Source organism: Sapajus apella, unplaced genomic scaffold (genome assembly GCF_009761245.1).
Source record: "Sapajus apella isolate SASKATOON/1434 unplaced genomic scaffold, GSC_monkey_1.0 scaffold17, whole genome shotgun sequence".
NCBI lineage: Eukaryota > Metazoa > Chordata > Mammalia > Primates > Cebidae > Sapajus > Sapajus apella.
This window is the reverse complement of record NW_022436957.1, coordinates 20,551,498-20,577,624: the sequence shown is the minus strand read 5'-3', so window position 1 is coordinate 20,577,624 and position 26,127 is coordinate 20,551,498. Positions and strand designations below refer to the sequence as shown.

The window sequence follows — 26,127 nt, the reverse complement described above, 5'->3', positions numbered from 1 at the left end:
AAATCTTCAAGCTAGACAAATTTGGAAAGTAAAGCACATTATGGACCTGTCCTAGTGAGACAGATTGTACATTATCATATTTTAGGTTTTGAGAAGATCTACAATAAACTTGTTTAATTTTGGCTAGCCCAGCATCTGCTAGATGTACTTGATCACAAAACCTTCTTTGCTCAAAAGACCTGCAAGCTTCTCACTACAGTTTGGGAAATGCTGTTTGGGTCGAAGATGCTCAAAGAGGTCAACAGAGGGAAGTCATCTTAATGACCAGAGAGGTGTTTCCAGATGCTATGCTTTCCAGTTGGGAGTCACTAATGACAGCATGTCTTATACCTAAGGCGTGTATATTACAGTAGAAAAATGGCTTGAGGGGCTGGGCATGGTGGCTCATGCCTGTAATCCCAGAACTTTGGGAGGCTGAGGCAGGCAGATCCCCTGAGGTCAGGAGTCCGAGACAAGCTTGGCCAATATGGTGAAACCCATCTCTGCTAAAAATACAAAAATTAGCCAGGTGTGGTGGTGTACGCCTGTAGTCCCAGCTACTTAGGAGGCCGAGACAGGAAAATCGCTTGAACCTGGGAGGTGGACATTGCAGTAAGCCGAGATTGGGCCACAGTACTCCAGCCAGGAGAACAGAGCTAGACTCCATCTCAAAAAGGCAAAAGAGGCTGGGCGCGGTGGCTCATGCCTGTAATCTCAGCACTTTGGGAGGCCGAGGCAGGCGAATCACAAGGTCAAGAAATCGAGACCATGCTGGCCAACATGGTGAAACCCTGTCTCTACTAAAAATACAAAAATTAGCCGGGCGTGGTGGTGCACGCCTGTAGTCCCAGCTACTTGAGAGGCTGAGGCAGGAGAATCGATTGAACTCAGGAGGTGGAGGTTGCAGTGAGCCGTGATCACGCCAATGCACTCGAGCTTGGCAACAGAGCGAGACTCTGACTCACCAAAAAAAAAAAAGAAGAAAAAAAAAAAATTAAAAAAAAAAAAAACAAAGAAAAATGGCTTGAGAAATACTGACGTATGCAGCTACTTATAAACAACTAATCCAGCAGAGGGGACCAAAAAATCCCACAAAATAAACCATGCATGGTACAGAATTGGGAGGTTTTCTGGCTCTTATAAATGGGATTCTGATCAAGTCCAAAGATGATAGCAGTTTCTAGAATGGAATGGCCATGTCTTCTTTTGTAATTATGTAGTGGCAACCAAAGAAATCTGTATAACCCATATAATAACTAGTCAGTTTCCCTTTTAAATATAAATGCAGTATTGCTCGTGACATGGAAAAAAAGAAAGCATAAATCTTTTTGAAGTCCGTTTTTTTTTTTTTTTTTTTTTTTTAAAGAGTAGTATGATCATATGGTAGGTAGGGTGTCTCCACAAGGCAAATACTCAGTATCTACTTCTCAAAGCAAACACCTCTATCCTGTTCTACATGGTCCTTCAGCATTATGAGACTGTTACCTCTGGTTGAAGTGTAGCTTTCATGCAGGCTGGGCAAAGAGGCCCAGTACGGGAGAATTGAAGGGGAAGGTGCCGAGTTCGATTACGACAGGTTGGCTCCTCACATATCAACCAGCCCTAGAGAGAAAGAAGGGAAATCTTCAGACTTATCATAACGATCCACAAATACAAATAATAAACCTTTTTTTGGTTATCAAGATAGACTCATTTTATTTAATCTTTTCTCAGAAATTCTGACATAGCTCTAGTTATCTCTCTCTCCTGACATGTTAATTAGATCTATGCCCCAAACTTAGAAGTTAGGAAACCCATCAAGTTTCAAAAACAAAAACAAAAACACACACGAGTTATTTCTTTTTTTTTTTTTAAAAGAAACACCCTTCCCCACTCAAATATATCAAAACCTCCCAACAAAAGCTTCTACTACAGGCAGAATGTAAACCAGTGTGTTTTAGTTCCTTAGTAAAGGCAACTACCAAAGTAAAGAATGCACCACATCGATGTATAACCTTCCCAATAACGGAGTGACTTCTGGCTATTTAATTGCTGTGCTGCTTCCTTCTCTGTAAAATGGATACCACAGTGCTTACCATATAGGGTTGTTGCAATGATGCAACACATTTAGAGCATCTAAAACTATATTTGGCATAAAAGAAACATTTAATAAATAAAATCAATTATTTCATGTAAACAAAAATAGATTCTCCTATATGTACTTTCTGGAGACATAAAACTAGCTGCAGTGTTTTCAAGGAAAACTTCAACTGACCACTATTTTCCAGAGGTTTGAAATACTACAGCTATTGCTCACTTCTCTGTCTTTCAGAAACCTCTTCTCACCTTTCTTCTTCAGTTACTCTCCCTTGCTGTTCTCCTTTGAATTTTCTCATAGTGACGTGATAAGACTATGCCTATGACCTTAAATCAGCATTGTGTTTCTTAGAAAATGTTATCTGTTAAACAAAGGAGACAAGACTTCACAAATGGGGTCAAACAAAGCTCAGCTGTTCACACTAAGGCACCAAGGTGCTTTGATGCTACATGTATTGCCACAGAGGCATGAAGCAAATGTTAGGGTGAGGTGCTGGGGTATAAAGGTGAACAAGGTATGCTGCTGCCTTGTCCCATGGTGTTCTCACCTGGGGAATCCCCAGTAGGAACCTGACTATCTGTAGATTCTGGAACATTTAGAGACACGGAAACTTCTGAACTGATCTTGAAGAATGAGTAGAAGTTTGGTAGGTAGAGAAGGCAGAAAAGACAACTTATGCAGAAAGAACAACATATGTCAAAGAATGAAGGCCAGAAAGAGCTATGCTGTGATATCATTAATAAAGGAATCAGTAACATGCATAACTCCATTCCCCGTTTCTAGACCAAACATCTTGGTCTTTTCCCCTTAGACAAGAGCAGTATATACATAAGTGTTGCTTCATTAAGTCAGGTACTTTAGTTTGCCACTAATGTTTCCACGTGGTGCTAAGCCAAAGCTGAGGGATGCCCTCACTTGCTGCTGTGTTGCTTGACCTCATTCCTCAGAATAGGCTTTTCTTGGAAGTAGCTATAACAAAACTCAGGGAAAAGCACCAAGAATCAGTTCTTCTAGCTCCATTTAACACTATCACAAAAAGGGAAAGTATATTACAGAGCTTTATGACTAAAAAAAAATTATGCTACCTTTAAAGAATATAAAACTCATCCAGTCAATACACCCACAGTAAGCATTATTCCTACCTTCATTCAAGGCTAAACTATTTTAAAATTTAATGTAAGTTTCTCAGGTAGAGGGAGGGTCTCAACGAGTTCTTAATGAAACTTGTAATAAACGCCCAGAATTATATTAAATATTGTGAAGAATAGGCAAAAGGGCCCCAGGTACACTTTCAGGAAATTACAATATAAATAGGACAGCAAGGTCCACACACATAAAGACTATAGAAGCAATTCAGTATGGCTTGGCTTTGAGAACCAAGTTGTGTGGTACCAACTATAAATGCTAACAATACAGAGAAGGGATAGATTAGTGTCTGAGATAAACTACTACGACCACAGCAAAAGATTAGGAACAAGAAAAAAGATTCAGTGGTTCTGAGTCACAGGCAGCTGTTTGTTTTAATTTTGAGGATGTATTACAACATCTTCTTGATTTAAAGAGACATTTATATTCACATTTTAATATTTCTGAAACTCAGATGCATTTATAACGGACATGTACAGCTTAATAATGCACTTTAGTTCCTTCAAAAAAGCTGTTAAGTCAAGAGTGCAGCTCGCAATCAGCTCCTTAGAATTAAAGAAACAAGATACTGGCTGGGTGTGGTGGCTCATGCTTAGAATCTCAGCACTTTGGGAGGCCGAGGCGGGCAAATACAAGGTCAGGAGATCGAGACCATCCTGGCTAACACGGTGAAACCCCATCTCTACTAAAAATACAAAACATTAGCCAGGCATGGTTGCGTTTGCCTGTAGTCCCAGCTACTCAGGAGGCTGAGGCAGAAGAATCACTTGAACCCAGGAGGCAGAGGTTGCAGTGAGCCGAGATCGTGCCATTGCACTCCAGCTTGGGCAACAGAATGAGACTCTGTCTCAAAAAAAAAAAAAAAAAAAAAAGGAAACAAGATACTTAGGTTTAGTCTATTCTGGGCATGGGGGATACAGTGGGGAATAGTGGAGCTGACAGCAGGAACAGGTATTACATTTTAAATGTAGCCTATAAACACTAAAAGTAAGACTAGCTGTTTCTTGAAGTACCCATTCAGGTATATTAATAAAAGAAACAAACTGTACAGGACTGGACCACTCTTTTATTATTCATTTGGGTTTTTTACTTTATATTTAATATCTGAGGCTTTATATGCTTTGGAACATGTAGTTAGTTAACACTGCCAGTCATAGCTGCAATTCATCCAATTCTAAACAAAACTAAAAAAATTAAGCAGACAGGTAACAACTACCACGTTTTGAGACAAGAAATTACTCAGTTCCAAAATATAACCTGGATATTAAAATTATTCTTAAATTTTAAAAATACAATGTTCAAAAACCATAGAGTTCTTTTCAGATGTTTTTTAAACTTGATTCTGTCAATTTACAACTTCACAACTCACTAGGGGAGCTGCCAACCAGGGAGATGCTAAGTTATCATCTCACCTGTTTTTAAAGCAAACACCTAACTCTAGCTCTGACAGAAGTACTAACTAAACGTCCTTTCAAATCATATAGAAAACAGATAATATAATTTGTCTAGACTTCCTACCAGTTATAATTAACATTAAAGAGGTCTTTTTTCCTTTGTCACCTCTCTATTCAGTGCTTATTTGGGTTTGTTTGTACTTACTATCTGTTAATCTCCCTTTACAAATGACAACAATAACTAGTGCTATTATGCATGGAAATTAAACATGCTGATAACTGTGTGAAGGGAACTGGGGCTGAAAAAAATATTAGAAGCCTGTAACTCTTTATGCTTCTTGTTTTATTTTGATAATTAAGCTTTTGGTCATGGTGTATTTTAAACAAAACTCTTCTATGTAGGAAATAGGCCTTAATCATATTAAATATATGCTTTGCTTCAATTCAATTTTGTAAAGTACATTTGGTTTAACCCTTTGTTCCCCCAATGCAAACCAGCTAGCTAAATCTAACCTTCAAGGAACATTTGTGCTACTAAAAACTAAATATAGGTTGGGCATGGTGACTCATGCCTGTAATCCCAGCACTTTGGGCGGCCGAGGCAGGTGGATTGCTTGAGTTCAGGAGTTCAAGACCAGCGGCGGCAGCATGACAAAACCCTGTCTCTACCAAAAATACAAAAATTAGCTGGGAGTGGTGGTATGTGCCTACAGTCACAGCTACTCAGGAGGCTGAGGTAGGAAGATGGCTGGAGCCCAGTTAGGTGAGGCTGCAGTGAGCTGTGACTACGCCACAGCACTCCAGCCAGGGTGACAGAGCAAGATCCTGTCTCAAACAAATTTTTTTTTAATAAATATAATATACCAGGTATTTGAAAATATTCCATGATGATGCAAATCTTATAAGATCTCATACTGAATTTTGTCTCTTAAGGGTGGTAAAAACAAAGCAAATGAAAATACTAATATAAGTTCACTTTGATTTAACACTCACAAAGACAAAACTTACTTTCAATTCTCATTTTCAGAAATAACATATAGCCTGCACAGCCCAGGGCTATACTGACAAGTCAATGGAAGAGGACATTTTAAAATAAAAGTGTAGTTTCTTGGAAGCCCAACTTGTAAAAAGGTTTGGATTTTAATAAAAACCTCTAAATCACTTTAAGGATGTCTGCTATCCAAATACGTGATTTTATTATGTAATGCCACATGCAAATTATAATAACCAATAGAAATAAGGTCAATAAATTTTCAGTTGCCTGGCTTAACCACATTTGTAAACAGAAAGTTCAAAAGAGGTAAAGTCAGCCTGTCCAATAGCAAAACAAACCTTTACCAAAATATGCCAAGCTCTATCACTTGTTGCTTTAATCTCAACATCACTAATTCCTTAAAATCATTGTGTATGAAATTGTGTCAAATGCTGATTGGTTCTGATTGCTAAATTATATTTCTGAGGCCTCAACTAAAATGGCTTCTGTCTGCACATGTTAAAAAGGAATCAATTTCCACTTGTAACTGAGACGTTCCTAGTAGTTGCACCTTAAACACAAACTGTTATTCGTTTGTGTACATTTGTATTTTTAGAAGGCTATACACACAGAAATCATCTAGATCTGAAATTGTGGAGCATGAGGCCCTCAAAAATCTTTTGAAGAAACTATCAACAGAATAAACAGACAACTCACAGAATGGGAGAAAATATTTGCAAACTATGCATCTGACAAAGGTCTAATATCCAGAATCTATAAAGAACTTAAACAACTCAACAAGTGAAAACCAAATAACCCCATTAAAAATTAGGCAAAGGACATGAACAGATACTTCTTAAAAGACATATAAGCAGCCAACAAGCGTATGAAGAAATGCTCAATATCACTAATCATCAGAGAGATGCAAATCAAAACCACAATAGGATACCATCTCACACTAGTCAGAATGGCTATTATTAAAAAGACAAAAAATAACAGATGCTGGCAAGGCTGCAGAGAAATGGGAACGCTTATATACTGTTGGTGGGAATGTAAATTAGTTCAGCCACTGCGGTAAGCAGTTTGGAGATTTCTCAAAGAACTTAAAAAAGAGCTACCATTCGACCCAGGAATTGCATTACTGAGTATATGCCCAATGGAAGATAAGCTGTTCTACAAAAGAGACACATGCACTCATATGTTCACTGCAGCACCATTCACGACAGAAAAGACATGGAAGCAACCTAGGTGCTCATCAACAGTGGACTGGATAAAGAAAACGTATATATGTATACACACACACACACACACACACACACGTACACAGAGCATGGAATAGTATGCAGCCATAAAAAAGAATGAAATCATGTCCTTTGCAGCCACATGGATGCAGCTAGAGGCCATCATTCTAAGCAAATTAACGCAGGAACAAAAAAACAAATACCACATGTTCTCATTTATAAGTGGGAGCTAAGCACTGCGTACACATGAACATAAAGACAGGAAGAGATTCTGGAACTATTAAAGGGGGGAGGGAAGCAAGGGCTGAAAAAGTACCTCTTGGGTACTATACCCACTACCTGGGTGGCAGGATTATTTGTACCCCAAACCTCAGTGTTATATAATATACCCATATAACAAACCTACATATGTACCCCCTAAATCTAAAAATTTGAAATTATATTTTTAGAAGTCCTCTGAATAAATGAATGGAAGCAATAAGATAAAAATATAGAGGAACAAGTTTATAAAAAATAAGGAAAATAACAATGCACAGTAGTTTGCATACTCGAGTCAAATATATAGTGGGCCCGTCTCCTCTCAATCCCAATCAGTCACCAAGTTTGTCCACTCGTTTTTCCTTTATAGTCCCATTACCATCAACCTCACCAAAGCCAGGCCTCAGATCGTTCTATTGCAATAGTCTGCTCCCTGGTTTCCCTGACTCAGTTCTCTCTCACATCCAACACAAAGGGCTCTCCACTCCCATCTCCCAATCATATATCTTCCATAGACAATTGTAAGAACAAATTCATTGGCCTGGCTTTCAAATCCTTACAACCTCATCCCGCTCCCCCCGCTTACTCATCATTCTCTTACACAAACTCATTGCCCAATCAGATTGGTTTTCATACTCTATTCACCACATTTTGCCTGTTTTCACCTCCTCATCATTACACAGGCTGGAGAACCTCTGCCTAAAAGGTCCATTCCTTGATCATCAGTTCCATTCGTCTTTTGTGAAATTTTCCTGATCCACAGGGATTTCTCCTCCATTCTACCTAATGCTGAGCAATACACTGTGGTGCGCTGTCCCTTAACCATCTTATTTTACTATCTTGTTTTGCCCACCTAACTGGATAGTCAGTCCCCTGGGGAACAATCTGTTTTGGAGCTAGTAGTGTCCTCCCCAGTCTCTACCACAAAGGTTCACATTCAGTGAAGAATACAGAATTGAAGTTATGAAAAGCCGCACTCGAATAGGGTTTCTTTCCTCCCATTTCCTATCAGATAATTTTGTGCAACTTGCTGAACCTCTTTCTGAGCCTCAGTTTCCTCATTTATAAAACAGGAGGTAATAGTATTTACTCTATTAGGGTTGTTCAGAGGATCAAATAAGAAAACTCACAAAAATGTTAAGAAATGTAAAATATTGTTATTATCCTGTCTCTGGTACTGGGGAACATTATTGCTAAGCTACAGCTGACAATGCACTATTAAAAATGCACCATTTTAACCAGGAAAGAGCCTGGTCAGCTTCTACCTGGTATTATTACAAAACGGAGAACTAAAGTAATGGATAAATGGTAAGACTAGGTGGTGCTGCTTCTCAATTTGATTGCAAAATATTACAACTATGTAGTCCACATAAGTTAAATTTTCATATTTTTTCCCGATCAAACTAAAATATAGTGAAGATACAGATGGCAAAACAGGCAGTGGGGGAAGAGGAGCATGTCTTTGCTTTATTTCAGGATTCACAGATTTTCAAGAGACAACACAGTTCTGCAGTGACGTACGATTTAGTTTAAATTGTAATGGCTCACCAGGAGTGCAGTGACAGGGTCACGGGACGGGGTCTGCCAGCATGCATGCTCTTTTAGAGTTCATCAGATTATTACTAGTTTTCAATAATGGCCATTAACCACCCTTCTCCCGAAGCTAAATGCCCTTTGAGAACATCAGACTCTCTTTTCCCCCTAAACCATTTATAAATGTTCCGGGGTTCCCTTGCAGGCACATTTTTCTGCCACAGAATTATCCCCAGCAGCAAAAAATGGGCCTTCTTATAGATGGTGCACAGTATGGGCCCACAGCTGCTTTTGAAGAATGACATGTTGTGATTTGGAATTTCCAGAAATATCAAAAAACAAATTGCTTTCTGACCCACATTTGTACCCAAAACTGGGAAAAATTTTCCCTAAGATCTCCAGGGGAAGTTTTAACAGGAATATAATTTTGCTTTTAAAGTTAAATCTTCTACACTGCAGCATGCTGGCATGTCGAAGAGTGATTATTAAGTCCCAGAGAGGTGCTAGGATAAGAGATGAGAGAGTAAATCAGGAAAAATAAATACATAAAATAACTATTCACCAAAGTTAATACAAAAATATTTTGAACAAAATTATCAAACAAAACAGAAGTAGAAAGTGCCTTATCGGTCAATGTAAGAATTTTAAATATTATTAAAATTGATTTTTTAAGTAAGACATCTCTTTAAATGAACAGTCATATGTCATTTCATCCAAGTTATTTGAAAGTTATTGATCTTATCATTTGTACAAGGACCAGACTCTGCCATCAGTTTGCTGAAAGGATAATGGAGCACTCCCGAACTGTTATGATAGGTTGGATGCAAACAGTGGTCCTCATTTAAACACACAGAATAGCACTACAAGTGGACAAATTCCAACCTCAGCAATTGTATATTACATGATAAATTAGCAACTTGGTCTGCTTTGCCTCACATCAAATCCAATACCATAGCCTTGCTATTTTAATTTGCAATCAGAGCTTGAGCATCAGAAGATGTACCTGAGGTACATTAAAGAGCCCCCATGCAAGCCATCTTCTCCTGTTATACTGTGAGCACAGAAAACCAACAATTACCAGCAATTGTATTTTACCCCTACAGGACAATACCAGAACAGTTAAAATTGTCTCCATGCAAGCAACCAGGGAAAATATACTTAAAAGACTTTATATGGAAAATTACATTTTGGGGAAAAAAGTTCAATGGAGGACATGTATCTTTCTGTATGGGCAACTAAAAACCTCTCTTAGTATATTCAAGCCTATTCTGTAAAATACTCTCCCTATTCATCCAACTAAAAGCAAGCTACGTTCTTAAGCTGTAATAGGTCAAAACTAAGTACACAGTACCTTGCTTCAGGAATAATTTTGCTTTGTCTGTCAACTGTCAACAAAACACAAAGAGCTCATGCAACCCAGTCATGTACTGTGGATGTTAGAGATCTAACAAAATACAAATAACAAGAATACAAGATTTTCTAGCCACCCTGCTTGCATTTTATATGAGAAACTGAAAGCATTTTTCTTTCCACTTTCCATTAATCTCTATTATATTACAAATCTTTTCATAAAATACTTTTTCCCCCTATGTGAAGCTACAAGTGACTTGGGGATGTAATATTCCAACTGCAACGAACGTCTGAGTTTCTAACATGAATGGTAATAAATGGATGTGTCAGGTAAGTCATACAGTCATTGCAACAAGGGAAAGGAGGAAAGAATCAAATGCAATGAGATGGTAAAATGGTTACTCTGGTGATTACATTAATATTTTAGTGATGAAACCTCTAAGAAAAATTGTTCATTACTTCCATCACCATTCCTGTCTCTCGAGTCTTCACTCCTGAAAAAACCCACCACCTTAGCTATGTACACACAATAATGAATAAACTTCAAAAGTGAACTCAAGGTTTGGGTTCATCATTATATGCACAGAAAAAAAAAAAAAGACTGGAAGGAAATACTCTCCAATGTAATCATTGGTAATCTCTGTGGTTTCTTATTTCTGTATTTTCAAATTTTTCTACAACAAGTTTATGTTGTTCTTATAATCAGAAAGCTTATTAACGAGAGAAGGAACAGTTTTGCCAAGAGCTTTCAATATAATCAAATCAGTAACACAGCTGAAAAACAGTCTGAGCTATATCATGTATATGCTTGCTGCCAAGATAAATTTTCAGGGAATGTGCCTATAGGGGGAAAAAAAAAGGAACATGAAAAAAAATCATCTGTTATTAAAAAATTTTTTTTTTACTAAATCTAAAATTTCAAAAATAGGTCATTTTAATCATATAAGCAATTCTTAATGAGGAAGTGGCAGGGTATATATTAGTAGTATTAGTATCATTTATTAAATTAAGCCATGCACTAAAATGCACCCCGTCTTTTACAGAATATGAATATCTTTCTTTATGGTGGTGGGTCTCTGAAGGTAGGTAATAAATCACTTTTAAAGAGAGGTGCCTTGTTCCCCACGCCCTCTCCCCTGCCTTTATTCAGTGTGCACACAGATCAACTCAGATGTCCTGGGGTAAGAATCAAATAAAACAAAATTCAATCAGGATGGCATGCACGCCTAAAACCTTCTTACCAGAAGAGTTTGTCTTTGCTCAAGTCTAGCTAAAAGTGATTTTTATTGTTTGTTTGCTCAGAGACTAGTATTTATTGGTATGGTTTCATGTGATACGCCTTTGGGTAGCGAACGACAAATGTTAAAACTGAACTATAGCTACTACTGCCTCAAAGGACATCTTAAAATCAGAATGGAGTTCAAACTATCACCAGGCAATGTTTGTTCATTTAACTTTAATTATTTTCTCCTTGAGAATGGTACTAATGAAACTGAATATCTTTCATGGTTTCAAAGGGCCGTTTGAATAGTCTGTAAACAGAACTAAGGGTAGACAAGAGATCTGGCTGAGCCAGGAGGTTGCTAGGTGATGTAGAATGTAGACCCACAAACTTGTTAAGGTTTGCTTTGCTTTCATGCCACTTTCACACACTCTCAAAAGTTTTGAGAATTGATTTTTCAGGTGGTCATTAAAAAAAAAAAAAAAAAAAAAAAAAGAACTCCCTCCCTCCAATATTCACTCCCTGCAGATGTTCTGCCAGATTCAGAAGAGACGAAATCCATCTAACCTTTGGCCGCAACATGGGAAACTTTTGGTTTTACATGAATGTAGGATTATATATTTTCTGAATGCCTATAATTTAAGAAACAAATGCAAGGTAGATTATAACATTTGATAAAGATACTTCTCATCTCTTATCTAATTTAAAACTAAAATTTCTCTTCAGAAAAAAAACTTATGATGACAATTTGGGAGATCTGGGGCACAAAACCAAAACCCTGTGGCAAATGCCTTAGCACAAATCATCATGGTGACAAACCTTTCAGTTTAGCCACTCTTGTCTTCTCTCTTCTGGCCTGCACCAAGACTCACTGCCTGTGAGGCTTCTCCCTCTGGTCCCCTCCTCCAGCCTCCTTTTTAAGTAGCTGATCAGAGATTGTCCAGTAAGAGCACTTTATTAGATCATCAGCCAGAGGGGTTCACAAGTACTGAGAGCAATGGGCTCAAATGCGGCACATCAGTTTTAATAGACCAGGGGCTACTAGTAAACTGCAGATACTGCTGAGAACTTTCCATGCACTGAACTCTTGAAAAAGCACCGTCTCTCCAGCTTAAATGCAGCTGCCTCTTTCAATGCCGCAAATGGGTAAATTTGACAAAAAAGCCACCATTAAGACTACATGAAAGGCTCAAGACAACATCCTTTCAATGCTTTGTACTTCAGTAATCAGATGTACTTACTCACCCCCTCCCCCAAACCCGATCAAGAACTATTTCTGAATGGTAGGAAATAATTCCACTTTGTACATCTTTTAGTTAATCAAGACTTTCTATTCAGCAATTTGACCTTTTGTTCAAAACAGGATTATCAGTTTTTTCGCCAGTTACCAAGGGCGACTCGCATGGTGAACATAATTGCAATAATTTGCAAAACACCATGGCAACCCACATTACAACTAGGTAAATACTGGGCTTTTGTGCTACATTGTTATTTTCAGAGATGCTGAAGTCAAAGAACGAATGACAAATGAACACAAAATTTATATTTGCTTTGTCTCAAAAGAGAAGAAAATTGATAACAAGAATTGGGGGGAAACCGACTACAGCTGTAATTTCTAACTTGATTAATTAGGATGGTAACAGTCCTTAACAGTATATTCAACAAACAGCCCTGACTTGGTCTCTCCACCCACCTCTCTCCTTACCACTACCACTATCACCCCCACCCCAGACAAATTTTTTCAGCTTAGAGAACAAACATCCCCCATTTGCTCTTTTCTTCAACTTAATGGAATCCTTAATTGCAGAATATTGTTCTCCTGCTCTTCGCAGCAATGAATATGAGAGAAAGGAGGAGAGTGCCAGGGCAGACAGGGAGCTACAGTCATTTTCTTTTCCTGCCTCTTTTGGACACCCCAGGCCCAATGATGAGACGGCATTTTCCTGGTATCAGCAGCTGTTTCGCAGCAGACAATAAAGTAAAAAGTATTTGGCTTTGCAGAAAAGCCACTTCTTTCCTCTTGGCAGCACAAGGTAAGTCTACATGCTGAGATAAAGTTTCATAATTTAAATGCCAGAACATAAGATGAGAAAATAATGATAACAATAAAAAAGCATACATTTGTCTTGTTAAGAAATTATTAACTGTAGTACTGTCCCAAAAGCTGTTGAAATGCATGTGCTTGCTATTTGAGGAAGATGTTAATATCACCAATGTGCAAACCACTTTATACTCAGAGATCCCAATTCACAAAACAATCTAAAAATATAAACTGAGTATTCAGAAATTAATATAAAAATCAACATCATATTTTAGTAGATAAACACAACCTCAAAAATAATATAATCTTTTCAATAATAAATGATGATTAGAAAAGTTATATCAGAATTATTTACTCAGGTATAAAAGGCAGGTTCTGTTTTACAGGAAAGGAGCAGTTTTTTTCTAAGAGGCACAAATTCTATTATAATACCTAGCTTTTGGAAATTATCAAAGCTGACTTTCTCATGCAAAATGTAATATTTCAGGATGAGAAAAGAAAAATACACACAGAAAGGGCTTGCAGAAGTTATATTGCCGAGATCTCGAGAGAGAAGCAGCTCCAGATGCATTCTGAACACAGCCCGGCCTGCTTCCCTTCATCTGTCTTACAACAAGAGCAAAAAGAGAGTCTCTGAAAACAATCTGCATATTTCCCCTAACTTTTGAAAAATCAAATGGACCTGATACCATAATGGGTCCATTCTTATTTTGTCAGGGCTGAAGACTTCCTGACAGATCTCTAAGATTCAGCACAGAGAAATCACAATATAACATTCTTCTGAATATGCCTCTGAAATTATAGATACTGCGATTTCTCTCGAGGAGTGAAAATCAAAAGGATATATGACACATTAACTCCTTCTCAGTCAGTGATAACCTCTTTACACTTTGAAAATATTTTATTTCCTGGCTTAGTTCACTCCAAATTTACCATACCTGTATTAAGTTCATTAAGAGGAAATACATGCCTTAACGCCAAGTGACAAAGGGTAGAGCAAGCCTTTAGTACTTTTTGGTCAGACAGAATTGATGATAGATCTTGAAGTGGGCCTAAAATCCCCATCACACTTGAACTTCTTTAAGAAACCCTTATATATAAATATTTTATAATCTACCTGGAATTTCTTCACTTTAACATTTTACCTTCTGTATTCCTCCCCACTTCTTTTGTGGCTTCTGTTCCAGTGTGACTTTTTTCTTTTCTCCTGTTTCCCCTGCCTTTTCGCCTTTTTTCTTTGCCAATTGGCTGAGATGCCTCTTGACGTATATTTGTTTAGAAAGGCTCATCTATGAGTGATTGCAACATCCAACCTTCTATAATGTTAATAAATTACCCAAATCACTAAATCAGGAATGGCAAACACCTAGCAGGTATACTGCAGTTCCATTTCCAACTTTATTCCTCAAGGCCACTATAGAATGGAAGCTGGCACCCAATATAAAACCCATCTGTTAAACCTGTTCCAAGTACTTATTGCTCCAGAATTCTTAACTCTGGCAGCACACTGGACTCACCAGGGCAGCATTACAACACAGCGCCACCCAAGAGTGTCTGATTCAGTAAGTCCTGGGTGGGGCCTGAGAATGTGTATCTCTAACAAGTTCCCACGTGATACTGCTGCTGCTAGTTTGGGATCTCACTTTGAGAACACCAGTCTGGGATAGGGAATGAGCAATGGGATTTTATAAAGTTTCCCCAAGTGATTCTAAAGCGCAGCTAAGGTTGAGAACCACTGTTCTGTATTATTCTCATTCTCTCTTGTTCAAAGAGAAACTACTGGTTATTATTTTCTGAACAATGAACTTCATAAATGCAATTGTACTTAAATTATCTCTCAACTTTCTCTCTTCCCAAGTTTACTCCTTCTTTACATATTATTTAGGTGGTTCACGCTTGCTCTTCCAAGTTTTCTATGCAGCATTAGAATTATCAAAGTCTGAAATCTGACTTAATTCTATTAAAAGAACTGAATGGTTTACATCATGTACATAGCTTAATAACTTTCTTCCCTTACACAAACTAATAAACAAAGAACCTCAATCTGGCAACAACAATAGAGTTCTTAAAATATGAAATGCGCTTTAATTAGAATCACAGAATTTTAGGAGTGCTGGTGAAAACAGTGTCTATGGAAAGCAATCAGAATTACACCTTTGACTTTGACAAGTAATATGAAGTGAGATATTTAAACCCAAAGCTTTAAAGCTGGAAGAGACTTTAGATCTCTTGTCTAATCCTTCACATTGTATGTGAGGAAAATGAGGCCCAGAAGAATGTAAATTTTTTGCATACTGTCACACAGCATGTAGACTGAACTTCTAGTCCAGTGCTCTTTACACACCACATCTATGCTACTTAATAAATGAGCCAGTAGCTGTATGTGGCTCTTGAGCACTTAAAATATGGCTATTCAAAATTGAGATAGGCTGCAGGTGTAAAATATACAGCAGATTTCAAAGACTTAGTTCAAAAAAGAAGACTATAAAATAGTTTAGTGGTATTTTTAACACTCATTACAGAATAAAATACCATTTTGGATATATTGGGTTAATTAAATTTTTTTTAAATTTTAAATATTATTAATAGAGTCAGGGTCTCACTGTGTCGCCCAGGTGCTCCTCCTGCCTCAGCCTCACAAAGTGCTAGGATTACAGGTGTGAGCCACAACATCTGGCCAGGTCAATTAAAATTTATTATCATATTATGAATAATTATCTCTCATTTAAAAAAATACAAATTGAAGTTTATCACATACACGGTTCTAAATGCTGCTTTTTCACTGAAAAGTAGAGGAAATTATGGACTACTAGTACATATAGATCTTCAGTGTTCTTGTTAACAGTTGCACAAATTTCTATTATGACTGTAATAATCTAATGAATGCTCTTCTGATCAACAATAGGTTGTCTTCAGTCTCTTACTATTACTATTATAATGCTGCAAGAAATATCCTTGTATAGTACCTTTGATAATATCTGTAAGGACTGTACATCTGTAGGGAGAGATATCCAAATTAGAATTGCAAAGTAGAGTGGTATGTTCATTTACAATCTTGACGGATGTTGCCAAATTGCTGGGGATGTGGATAATGAGAGAGGCTATATAAGTGTAGGGCAGGGGGTATATGGGAAAACTATACACCTTACTCTGAAATTTTGCTGTGAACCTAAAACTGGTCTAAAAAATAAAATCAATTATTAAAAAAGTTTTCTCAATTCCACAATTAGTAACAATATTACTTTTATAGTTCCATTTTCTAAGTTTAAGTTTTTGATCCTTCTGAAAGTTGCTTCAGTGTAAGGAACAAAGAAGAAATCAACTGTATTTTCTTCCGGATGATTATTACCTACTGATGTAAACCACCTTCCTTTAAAAAATAAAATGCAACTTTGGGTCTGTTTATGGCCTTTCTATAGTTGCTACTTTGAAATCACCAAATAGTTTTGCACCAAAATATTTTAAATACCCCAATTGCCAGTAGGACTCGTGGGCCATTTTCTTTGTTAGAATTTTCCCGTGATTTCCTTTTAAAACTTGAGGAAACTTTAAATTTATGGATAAACTTAGGGGAACTGACAATCCTAAAATGTTGAGTGGTCCTAGCCAAGAATATATGCTTTTCCATTTACCCAAGTCTTCTTTTAAGTCCTTCAGAGTTCATATATATCCAGCACATTTCAAGTTTATTCCTAGGTATTTCATCGTTTTAGCCTGGATTGTAAATGAGATTTAGTTATTTATGTTTTCTGACTGGTGGTTGTGTGTATATAGCCGAAAGCTACTGATTTTTAGTATTAATTTTATAACTAGTAACCTTATTAAAATTCTTTTTGTCTGTGGTAACTTCTTGGTTGATTTTATTGGATTTTCCACGTTCCGAATGATCTGTAAATAATAATTTCCTCCTTCTTCCAATTTCTATATATTCCTTTTTCTGGTCTAATGACAATGGTTAATCTTTTCAAAATGTGTTATTTATCAACATTTCTACCAGACTACCTCTAGCAGATTTCCCAAGAATCTAGGGCCGTGGACCTAAGAACTAAGCCACACAGGAATCTCTGCAACTGAAAAAAGTAATTTTATTAGAATCATTACAGATTCTGTATAGACCTTTGTCTCAGAGTGCCTAAAATCAAATTTAGGACTGAAAATTTAGCTAAAGGACATTAAATGGTTGACTAAATATTAAAATACCTCCTTTCATATTTGGGAAATTAGCCCTCTTAAAAGATCCCTTCCCTAACATAAGTATTATTTAAATTAAACTATAGTATTCAATCATTTCTCCTGGCTCTGCCTCTAGAAACCAAAACCTGAAATGCACCAGAGCTCAATTTTGGGGGCTTCAGTCTCTTCTTTCATAAAGAAGGGTGTTGCATCAGGACAGATGACTGTAAGGCCTGTTCAAGTGAAAGAGTTCTCTAATTCTACAACAGAATTTAAAAAACCAACAACAACATGAGGTTCCCCATAAGCCCTAATGACTTATCCATAACTAAGGTTAGCAAAATATATACGTTCCTAGCACTGAAAGTATTTCCTGTTAACTTAATCTCATTACTCCAACATTAAATTAGGATTTAGTGTTACTACTGTTTTCATTTGAGTGCTCCTGGCTGAGTAGTATATGTCAATGAATGTCTAGAGCAGTGGCTCTCAAAATGTGGGCTTGGGATCAGCAACATCAGCATCATCTAGGAATTTGTTAGAGATGCACATTATCTGGTCTCACCCCAGACCTAGAATCAGACACTCTAGGGGTGACACCCAGCGATCTGTGTTTCAGCAGGTCCTCTATGGTGTGACAGTGATAAGTGGGCATGTATTTACACAAATAAGGTTTAATAAATATATATCATGAGACTAAATGGCATATTTTATCAAGTTGTGAAACATATAGAAGCCAGGCTGAGGCAGAGTGCTATAAAGACAGATTAAAGGTTTTAAATATATATATATATATATATATATATATATATATATATATGTATGTTGCTAATCCTGACATTTGCCCCTCATGTTACCCCTCTCAAAGCCTAAAACACCTTATTCCCCTTCTGAATACTTTGGTTGCTAAGGATTTGAATACACATTCCCAGGGCCTACAATTTCTAAATTGCAAGAACCGTTAAGGAAAAGACCTTCCATCTTAAGAGATGTTTTCATGTGTTATTGAAATAGGTTCAAAGAAAAATTCTTCAGATTCAGCTCCAGAGCTCTTTTGTCCTTGCTCTGAATCTTCTAACAAGCCTCTGAATCTACTTTCAAGTCCCACTCATCTGTGGCAAGCCTAACATTCCTCCCATCGACATGAAGATGATTTTATGAATGCCTGTCCATTTGCTAGTCCATTGCCTTACTTCTGATTACATTCTAGGACTTAGGAGACGCTGTTAGGAAAAAATTCTCTTTGGCTTCTCTTTTGATGTTTTATAAAATAAAACTAAAGAATTTGACTTTGCTGCATAAGCACTGTCGCTGAGTGTTCCTCCAGGAAAGAAAATGGGCCTGGAGTAGGTCATTAATTTACTAAGAACAGAGAAGTCTCTACCTAATCAACTCTTCTTCCCTGGGAGCACTCTCAGGAGGCTTTGTACATTAGAAGCCAGCAGAGAGATTTACATTTTTACATGCTGGACTTCAAACTATTGTTGAGAAAAGAAAGCCACTCATTACAGGACAGTTTGTATGAATTCTTTGGGGATGAGTGAAGGACTGAGATACTTCGCTAACTGGCCACAAACTTGACACACAGTTACTGAGCATACAAAAGCACTGTGCTTCAAGATGGTCAAATACCGGCGGCATTTTACATACCAGTATGAAATGATGATGACTCTCCACTCTATTGCTACATTTACGGTATCACTAAAACACTGATGATCATAAAACTATGTGGGTAAAGTAATCTGGCGTGGGAATATAGCTACTCACGTGTCTGCCAAACTGATTCCCTAAGCAGAGAGGATACATCCTTCATCTGGCCCAGCTTATATGCTGGCTGCCCATACAAGGAACATCACTACCAAAATAATATGTAAAGTGACTGTTAAAGTGAAAAACCTTCAAAAGGGCTGTACTTTGCACATACTTGTATGAATTACTTTCTTCAAATAATTAAAATGAATGCTAAGGGCAAGCAACATGCTGGATCTATATTAAAACAGTTTTAACAGCATCACTTGGGAGAACGGCTCTTTTTAATTGGGACACCTGGAATGCATGAAAGTAGGCATGACTCTAAGTGCAGGAAGAGGTCCAAACATGCTAATAGGTAAGAGGACAAAAAGTTTGTGGATAGCAGAAAGAAGGAAAGAGGTAAAAGCAAAGGGAGACAGAAGGCCACCACCTCAGCCCCCAAGAACTCTGGGATCCTATCATTCAACTTTGAGCCTCTATAGTCTAGCATAGTGTCTGATGCACTGCAGAAGATGATGAAATATTCTTTTAATTTTACACTGATGGAATTAAACTCTCTGATATTGAGACTAATTCAGATGGCTGAACACTCCAGCCTCCCTCAGGCTAGGCTGCCTGTGAGAGTCCAAAAACCCTTCCGAACCTTCCCTCACTGTGCCCTTCTTGCAGGAGGCAGATAAAGAAGCCCTGTGGCAAAATGGAAGGGCAGGAGCCAACTCAAAGATCTCTTCTCACCTCACTGCTTCAGGAGCCATGTGCCTTGGGCAAGCCCTTCACCCCATGAGCCTTTGGGTATGTTCCCGTGGATGCTGTAAGCACACCTACCCTAGCTCTTTCATGGGATGACACTGTGAGTATCATGTAAGACCAATGTCCAAACTTCCATAAAAGACTTTTGTGATCAAGAGTAATTCCTGGCCAGGCACAGTGGCTCATGTGTGTAATCCCAGGACTTTAGGAGGTCAAGGCAGCAGGATCACTTGAGCTCAGGAGTTTGAGACCAGCCTGGGCAACATGGTAAGACCCTGTCTCTATAAAAAATTTAAAAATAAGCTGGGCATGGTGGCGCATACCTGTAGTCCCAGCTACTTGAGAGGCGGAGTTGGGAGGTTTGCTTCAGCAGGAGGTCAAGGCTGCAGTGAGTCATGTTCACACCACTGCACTCCAGCCTGGGCAACAGAGAGAGACCTGCCTCAAAAAAACAAAGAGTAATTCCCACATACAAGCACTCATATCTTCTCTCCTGGCAATACACAGTGCAGTATTAGTGGGCTTTTCACCTTTCAGGGATGTTTAAAACATTTTTATCTGAATGCTGTGGAGCCATTGCCTAGTGATGGATTACTTACATCTTATGATGTGACCCATATTACTTGGAAAAATGGAAAACAGTGTATCTGTTCTATGTTCCTTCACAGCAAACAACTCGATGATTGCATTAATCAAATATGAAATATATAACCAAAAGATATGGTTTGTTGGTTAATGAGAGGCAAATCTCAAATAAAATTACATTTTTAGAAAGATTATGCTTGAAGTTAAAAATAAATTCTCATCACCTACTTTTTGGTTGGTAACCAGGCTTCCTACTGGAAATAAGAGTTTTCAGAGAATTCATAGATAGTTACTCTCTTGCCTCTGCTCAAGGTTCTTCAAAGTATATGACTTTGGGAAGTAATGTTAGGCTTCACGTTTCTTATCCCAGGATGATTTTTAGTGCCATTGCACGGTGATACAAGAATACTCTTGCTACCTGAGCAGTTTATGAAGTATTTTAGAAGTATGTAAGTACTGCCTGAAAGCTCCAAAACAATCCAGCACACCATTTATGCTGGCCAAAGAATGAAAATATGGGAATGCAATTTTCTACCAAACAACGAGAAGCTGAGCATTATTTAACCTTTTCCCTAACATGGGCAACACTAAAAAACACTTCACTTATGAATTTAGCAAACTAAAAGTAAGCATGAACTGGAAACACCACAGAGAACTGCCATTATGTTCATAATTCAACTTTGTGTTACTCAGTACAGTTGCAGTTTGAGATGCAAACTGTACATTTCTTAAAGGTCATGGGAACACCAGGAGAAAAGAATAAAGTGAATTAGTGAAAAATAAATACAGGACAGATTTTTACACTAGAAGTCAGTGTTAATAAAGTTTCTTACTAACAAGGTATCATCACTCTCTCAGAAATGCAAAAGCTGTAACATTAAAATAACTTACTAAATATTTCATATAATTGTTCGGATTTCTCCCTACAACAGGCAGATAAAAAGTTCTTTCCTTTCTCTCTATGTGTACAATTTATCGTTTGCCTTAAAAAAGTAATTTCCTAAAAATGCATTTTTCTTTTTCATTAGGAACCCCTGTGACTCAACAGCTAAAAATGGGGAATCTAAGAGGGCTGAAAAAGACTTAGCCTGATATTAAATTATATTTTCATTACCATTAAAATATTTTTTCAAGTTCACTATAAATGCTGATGTAAATTAATGCTTTAAAATAAAGCATGTGTGTTATTTTTGATAAAACAAAACCTCATACTTCATAAAGGTTTCATGTATTTGAAAATACAAAGACATTTCAAGTAGAAAACTAGCTCACCTTCTTTCAGAAGAAAAAACACATTAAATTAAAACCTCAAGGCTAAGGAAACTAAAAAGGAAAGACCAAGTCCTTACAATTGTGTTAGGGAGCCAGAAAACATAGTACAAAGGAGAATAGAACTTTCTAAGTAACTCTAGGTTGAAAAGATACACATTCCAAGATTATTTCCAAGCTAAAAGCTTCACAACATAAATAAAAACAAAGAGTATAACACTATCATTCACAGAAAACAGAAGATGTCCTCCACATATTGAAAAAACCCACTAAATTGAGAAGGATTTTTAAAAAGTCAATTTATTGGCTGACCTACTAAACATTTCAAGAAAATACTGAATTTTCAAAGATGCATGATAGACTTGAGTAAAAATTATAACCATCAAAACAATAAATCACTTATGCAAATTCAAAAAAACAAGTTTTGTTATGATATTGATACTACATAAAAGGAGTATGAAAAATGCAAAAGTAACTATCAAAATATTTTTGTTAATTATGTCTTCATTTAACAATTAGCTTACAATCTATACTAATTTTTTACATCAAATGAAGAAATTATTTTGTCATTAAAGTAGTACTTTTAGGCCTATCTAGTCTATTTTACTAGTCTATTTTAAAATAATTCAAGAAATAAGAAGAATAAAGATAAAAATCTTAATATGCAGTTTGGTAAAGTTCAAGTTGGTCTTTGAACAACACGTTTATCTATCCAGTAAAGCTTGTGTTAATGCGATGTAAGAGTTTGGCAAATTCAACTTTAATGGAGCATAAAAGTGCTTTTGCTTGAAAGTGAGATCATTTTTAAAAATTCAAAGCATGATCACTTTTTCTTTTTTCGTAGGAACAATCTGATACAAGCAGCAAAGCTTAAATAAACTAGAAACATTTCAAATGATCCATAAAGGATTAATAAGCACTGCAGGAAGTCCTATAGGCTCAGCGTATACATTTTCCATCTTTTCCCCCCATGATGGGCATGATATGAAATTCTAAACAGAAGTGAAGTTTCAAAGTCTTTGAATGTTAAAGGGCTGTTGAGTTGAGGTGAGAGGTCACAATTTAGGGACCTCTAATTTGAAATGGATCAAGATATAATAATATTAGGACAAAAATCATTCAAATTGGGACATTCAATTAAAAAGTTCTTGCTGATGTTAATAGCCAGTGGTCAGAAGCAAAACTAAGGCAAAAGGAGTAGTGGTAAGCTACAGGCCACTAATATAACAAGAACAAAATGACAGCTATTATTTTGGCAGAGATAATCTATGCTGAAACACAAAACACACACGCACACAATTTCTTTCAATACAATTTTCTTGTCTTCCCACTGACTTCTGTGATTACCACAGAAAGCAGGGTTCTAAATACATTTCTCAATTGAATCTTCAATCAATAATAGTAAAAAATTCAGATGGAAAATATGGGAAAATGCATTATGGCATTAGTAACTGTTTACAAAATAGGCTGAACTTACCAATATGCATGGAAGTTGACAAGGAGAAACCCCAGATACCTAAAACATCATATTTTTGTCACCCCAAAGCTCAGTCACAATGCTTGTGCTCATATCAAAATTCTTTTCATTCTTAGGTTGGCACTCATCCTTTTTAATCCTTATAATCATTAATTCTTTGAGAATAAATACACCTAATAAAAATTCCTGTTTTAAATAAAAAAAGTAAACAGCCCCCAAAAAGTAAGCAGCTGATTTTCTATTAAAGATAAAACGCCAATTTTTCCTTACTTATAGACACAATTACAACTCAGCACTCAGTCCTAAATTGAAGTCAGTAAGAGCATAGCTTTTTAGTAAATGCCCACGTTTACTCCTGGAATAAACACTCAGAGAGGAAATTAAAAACTCCATTCCTTAGTTTTTATATGAAGTTTAGAATATGCATATTTAAAAATCTCTGTGTTTTAATAGTTCCTTGACAGAGGCATAAATTATTCATGCTACTATTATATTATACAATGAGATTTACTATCGTAAAATGAAATGCAAATACTAAGTGAGAAGAGTGACATTTAACAATATCAATGAATGTTGGAATCAACAAGAAAAAAGCTTAAAAACAGACAAACAAGTGAAAAAAAAAACCTTGTCTCAAGTAAACAGCCATAATGTTGCAGTACAATTGTCAACTTCTTATGTACTAGCCTTTGGTGAGAATACAGAGGGCCCTTACTAAGGCTTTGGCTATTTAATTGCTGATTCATATTACCATTAGCTGATGGGTAAAAGAAATGAAGTCAAAGCAATTCAGATTTCTACAGTCACAAATTTAATCATTTATTGAACACCTATTCAGTTCTTTGAACTTTCTAGTAAACTGACAGATTAGAAAGCAAATTGTCACTCTTTTACAGAGGAGGCTTTCTGAAAACAGCATACAGACTTTGAATCAGAGAGGCCCAAACTTAAATCTCAGCTCTACAATGTATTGCCGTTCCAACATTGGTTGTGTTTCTTACTATAAGATTCAGCTTCCTTATCTATAAAAATGGAAAAAATACCACCAACTTCGCAGGGTTGCTACAATAATTAAATGATACCTTTTAAAAATGTATGTATGTACATAAAAAACATGTAGCAATGTGTTTGGCAGCAAAAAAAATATTAGTCTTTCTTCTTTCCCCTGTTCTCCAGAAATCTACAACCTCATAGGGAACAAAATGATTTGACGAATGAAAGAACATAACTATAAGAGACTATATTAAAGAAAATGGGGGGAGAAAAGTTATACTTTTGAAGTTCTTTAGGGATTCAGAGGGAAAAAAATTCCATAGCTGTGATGTCCATGAAAGGCTTCCTAGAAATGAGATGGGTTTGGGTCTTAAAGGTGAAAGAGAATTGAGACAGATAAAAATGGCAAGTGGTTGAGGACAATCCAAGCAGTTGTTGAGAAAACAAGGAGGTCTGTCTAGAGGAATGATAGTTTGACAGTGTTGCTGGATGATAGAGTCTGTGGAGAGAGAAGGTTGGATTTATAACGTCTCAAATGGCAGAATAATTTGGCTATAACGCTACACAAATCTAATTCAACCACTATAGCACTCACAAGTATGTATAAAGTGTACGTTATATTCTAGAGTGGTATACAAAATAGGACAGGATGCTAACTACACAGTTAAGGTAAAAAAAATTTGCTCAAATTCATTTGGCTTACATATACTATAATCTAACCTACAAAGAGCAATCATGATTAAAAATAAAGAGTTCCAGCCAGGAGCAGTGGCTCATGCCTGTAATTCTAGCACTTTGGGAGGCCGAGGCAGGTGGATTGCCTGAGATCAGGAGTTCGAGACCAGCCTGGCCAATATGGCAAAACCCCATTCCTACTAATAATATAAAAATGAGCCAGGCGTAGTGGTGGGCGCCTGTAATCCCAGCTGCCCGGGAGGCTAAGGCAGGAGAACTGCTTCAACCCAGGAGGTGGAGGTTGCGGTGAGCCAAGATCATGCCTAGGCAGGTGACAGAGCGAGACTCCATCTCAAAAATAAATAGCTAAACAAACAAACAAACAGTTTCAGAAAAACAAAAATGAAAGGGAGACATGAGTGCTACTTACATGGGGGAAAAAACCATAAAGGTGGGTATACTCACGTAACAATGAACATAGGTATGTAGCAAGAAGTGAGGCCTAGAACAGAGAGAAGGATGTTTATATTAACTATGAGGAAAAACCTCTGAATATGGAGCTTGTGAAGATGAGAAGAGAGCCCAGCAAGAGATTGCAGAAGCACCATTAATGCAAAGTATTCAAAAGATTTTCAAAGCACAGTGGCAGAAAGATGGATTTCTCAAGATGCAGTGTTTTCGCCTGGGTGACCCGTAGACGACATGTTAGTTCTACAATTTATGACTTTTGGATTAAAGCTGGGAGAGGGGGGTGTCCTTCCAGACATGGAGAGCCCTTAATGATAGCACAGCTACACAACTGCACAGTGATCAAGAGTTACTGAACTAAGAAAAACCTTAGCAAGTACTCCCTCAATTATTTCGGCCCTTGGGCATTTCGATGGGAAACTACTCATTCATATTATTCTTTTTCCAACATTCATTTTATAGAATATCAAGACAGAGTCAAATGTTGACTTACTATGGTAAATAGAGGGGAAAAAAAGCCTGCTTTGATTTCCTTTCCCTTATTACCACCTTGGTTTTGTGTTGTAGAATGTCGATTAGGTTTGAAAAGAGGGTGGAAGATGTGGGGGTGGGGGGGTACACTCTTCCCTTCAATGAAGACAAAAGATAGCAGCTATTTCATTCTGCTCTGTGAGTATGCTACTCCCTTAATTCTTTCACCATCATATTAAACTGTGATTTCCAAAAGGGTCCTGAAAAATGTATTACATTTTACCTTTATTCTAAAAAAAT

At 37.0% G+C, this 26,127-nt stretch overlaps 1 protein-coding gene and 1 long non-coding RNA gene across 7 annotated transcripts in view; both read right to left on the bottom strand.

Annotated features, from left to right (window-relative positions):
• POLA1 (DNA polymerase alpha 1, catalytic subunit) overlaps positions 1-26,127 on the bottom strand; it is a 301,162-nt gene that overhangs the window by 107,940 nt on the left and 167,095 nt on the right. For all 6 annotated transcript variants that reach the window (XM_032286164.1, XM_032286162.1, XM_032286163.1 and 3 more), the window contains one exon: positions 1,465-1,581. In XM_032286164.1, coding sequence (XP_032142055.1) covers positions 1,465-1,581 — 117 coding nt within the window. The remainder of the gene's footprint in view (positions 1-1,464; positions 1,582-26,127) is intronic.
• LOC116556785 lies at positions 12,935-25,022 on the bottom strand. The gene is made up of 3 exons (XR_004271157.1): positions 21,018-25,022; positions 15,014-15,019; positions 12,935-12,946 (listed from the first exon to the last, which is right to left on the bottom strand). It is a non-coding gene; the product is annotated as an uncharacterized LOC116556785 (long non-coding RNA).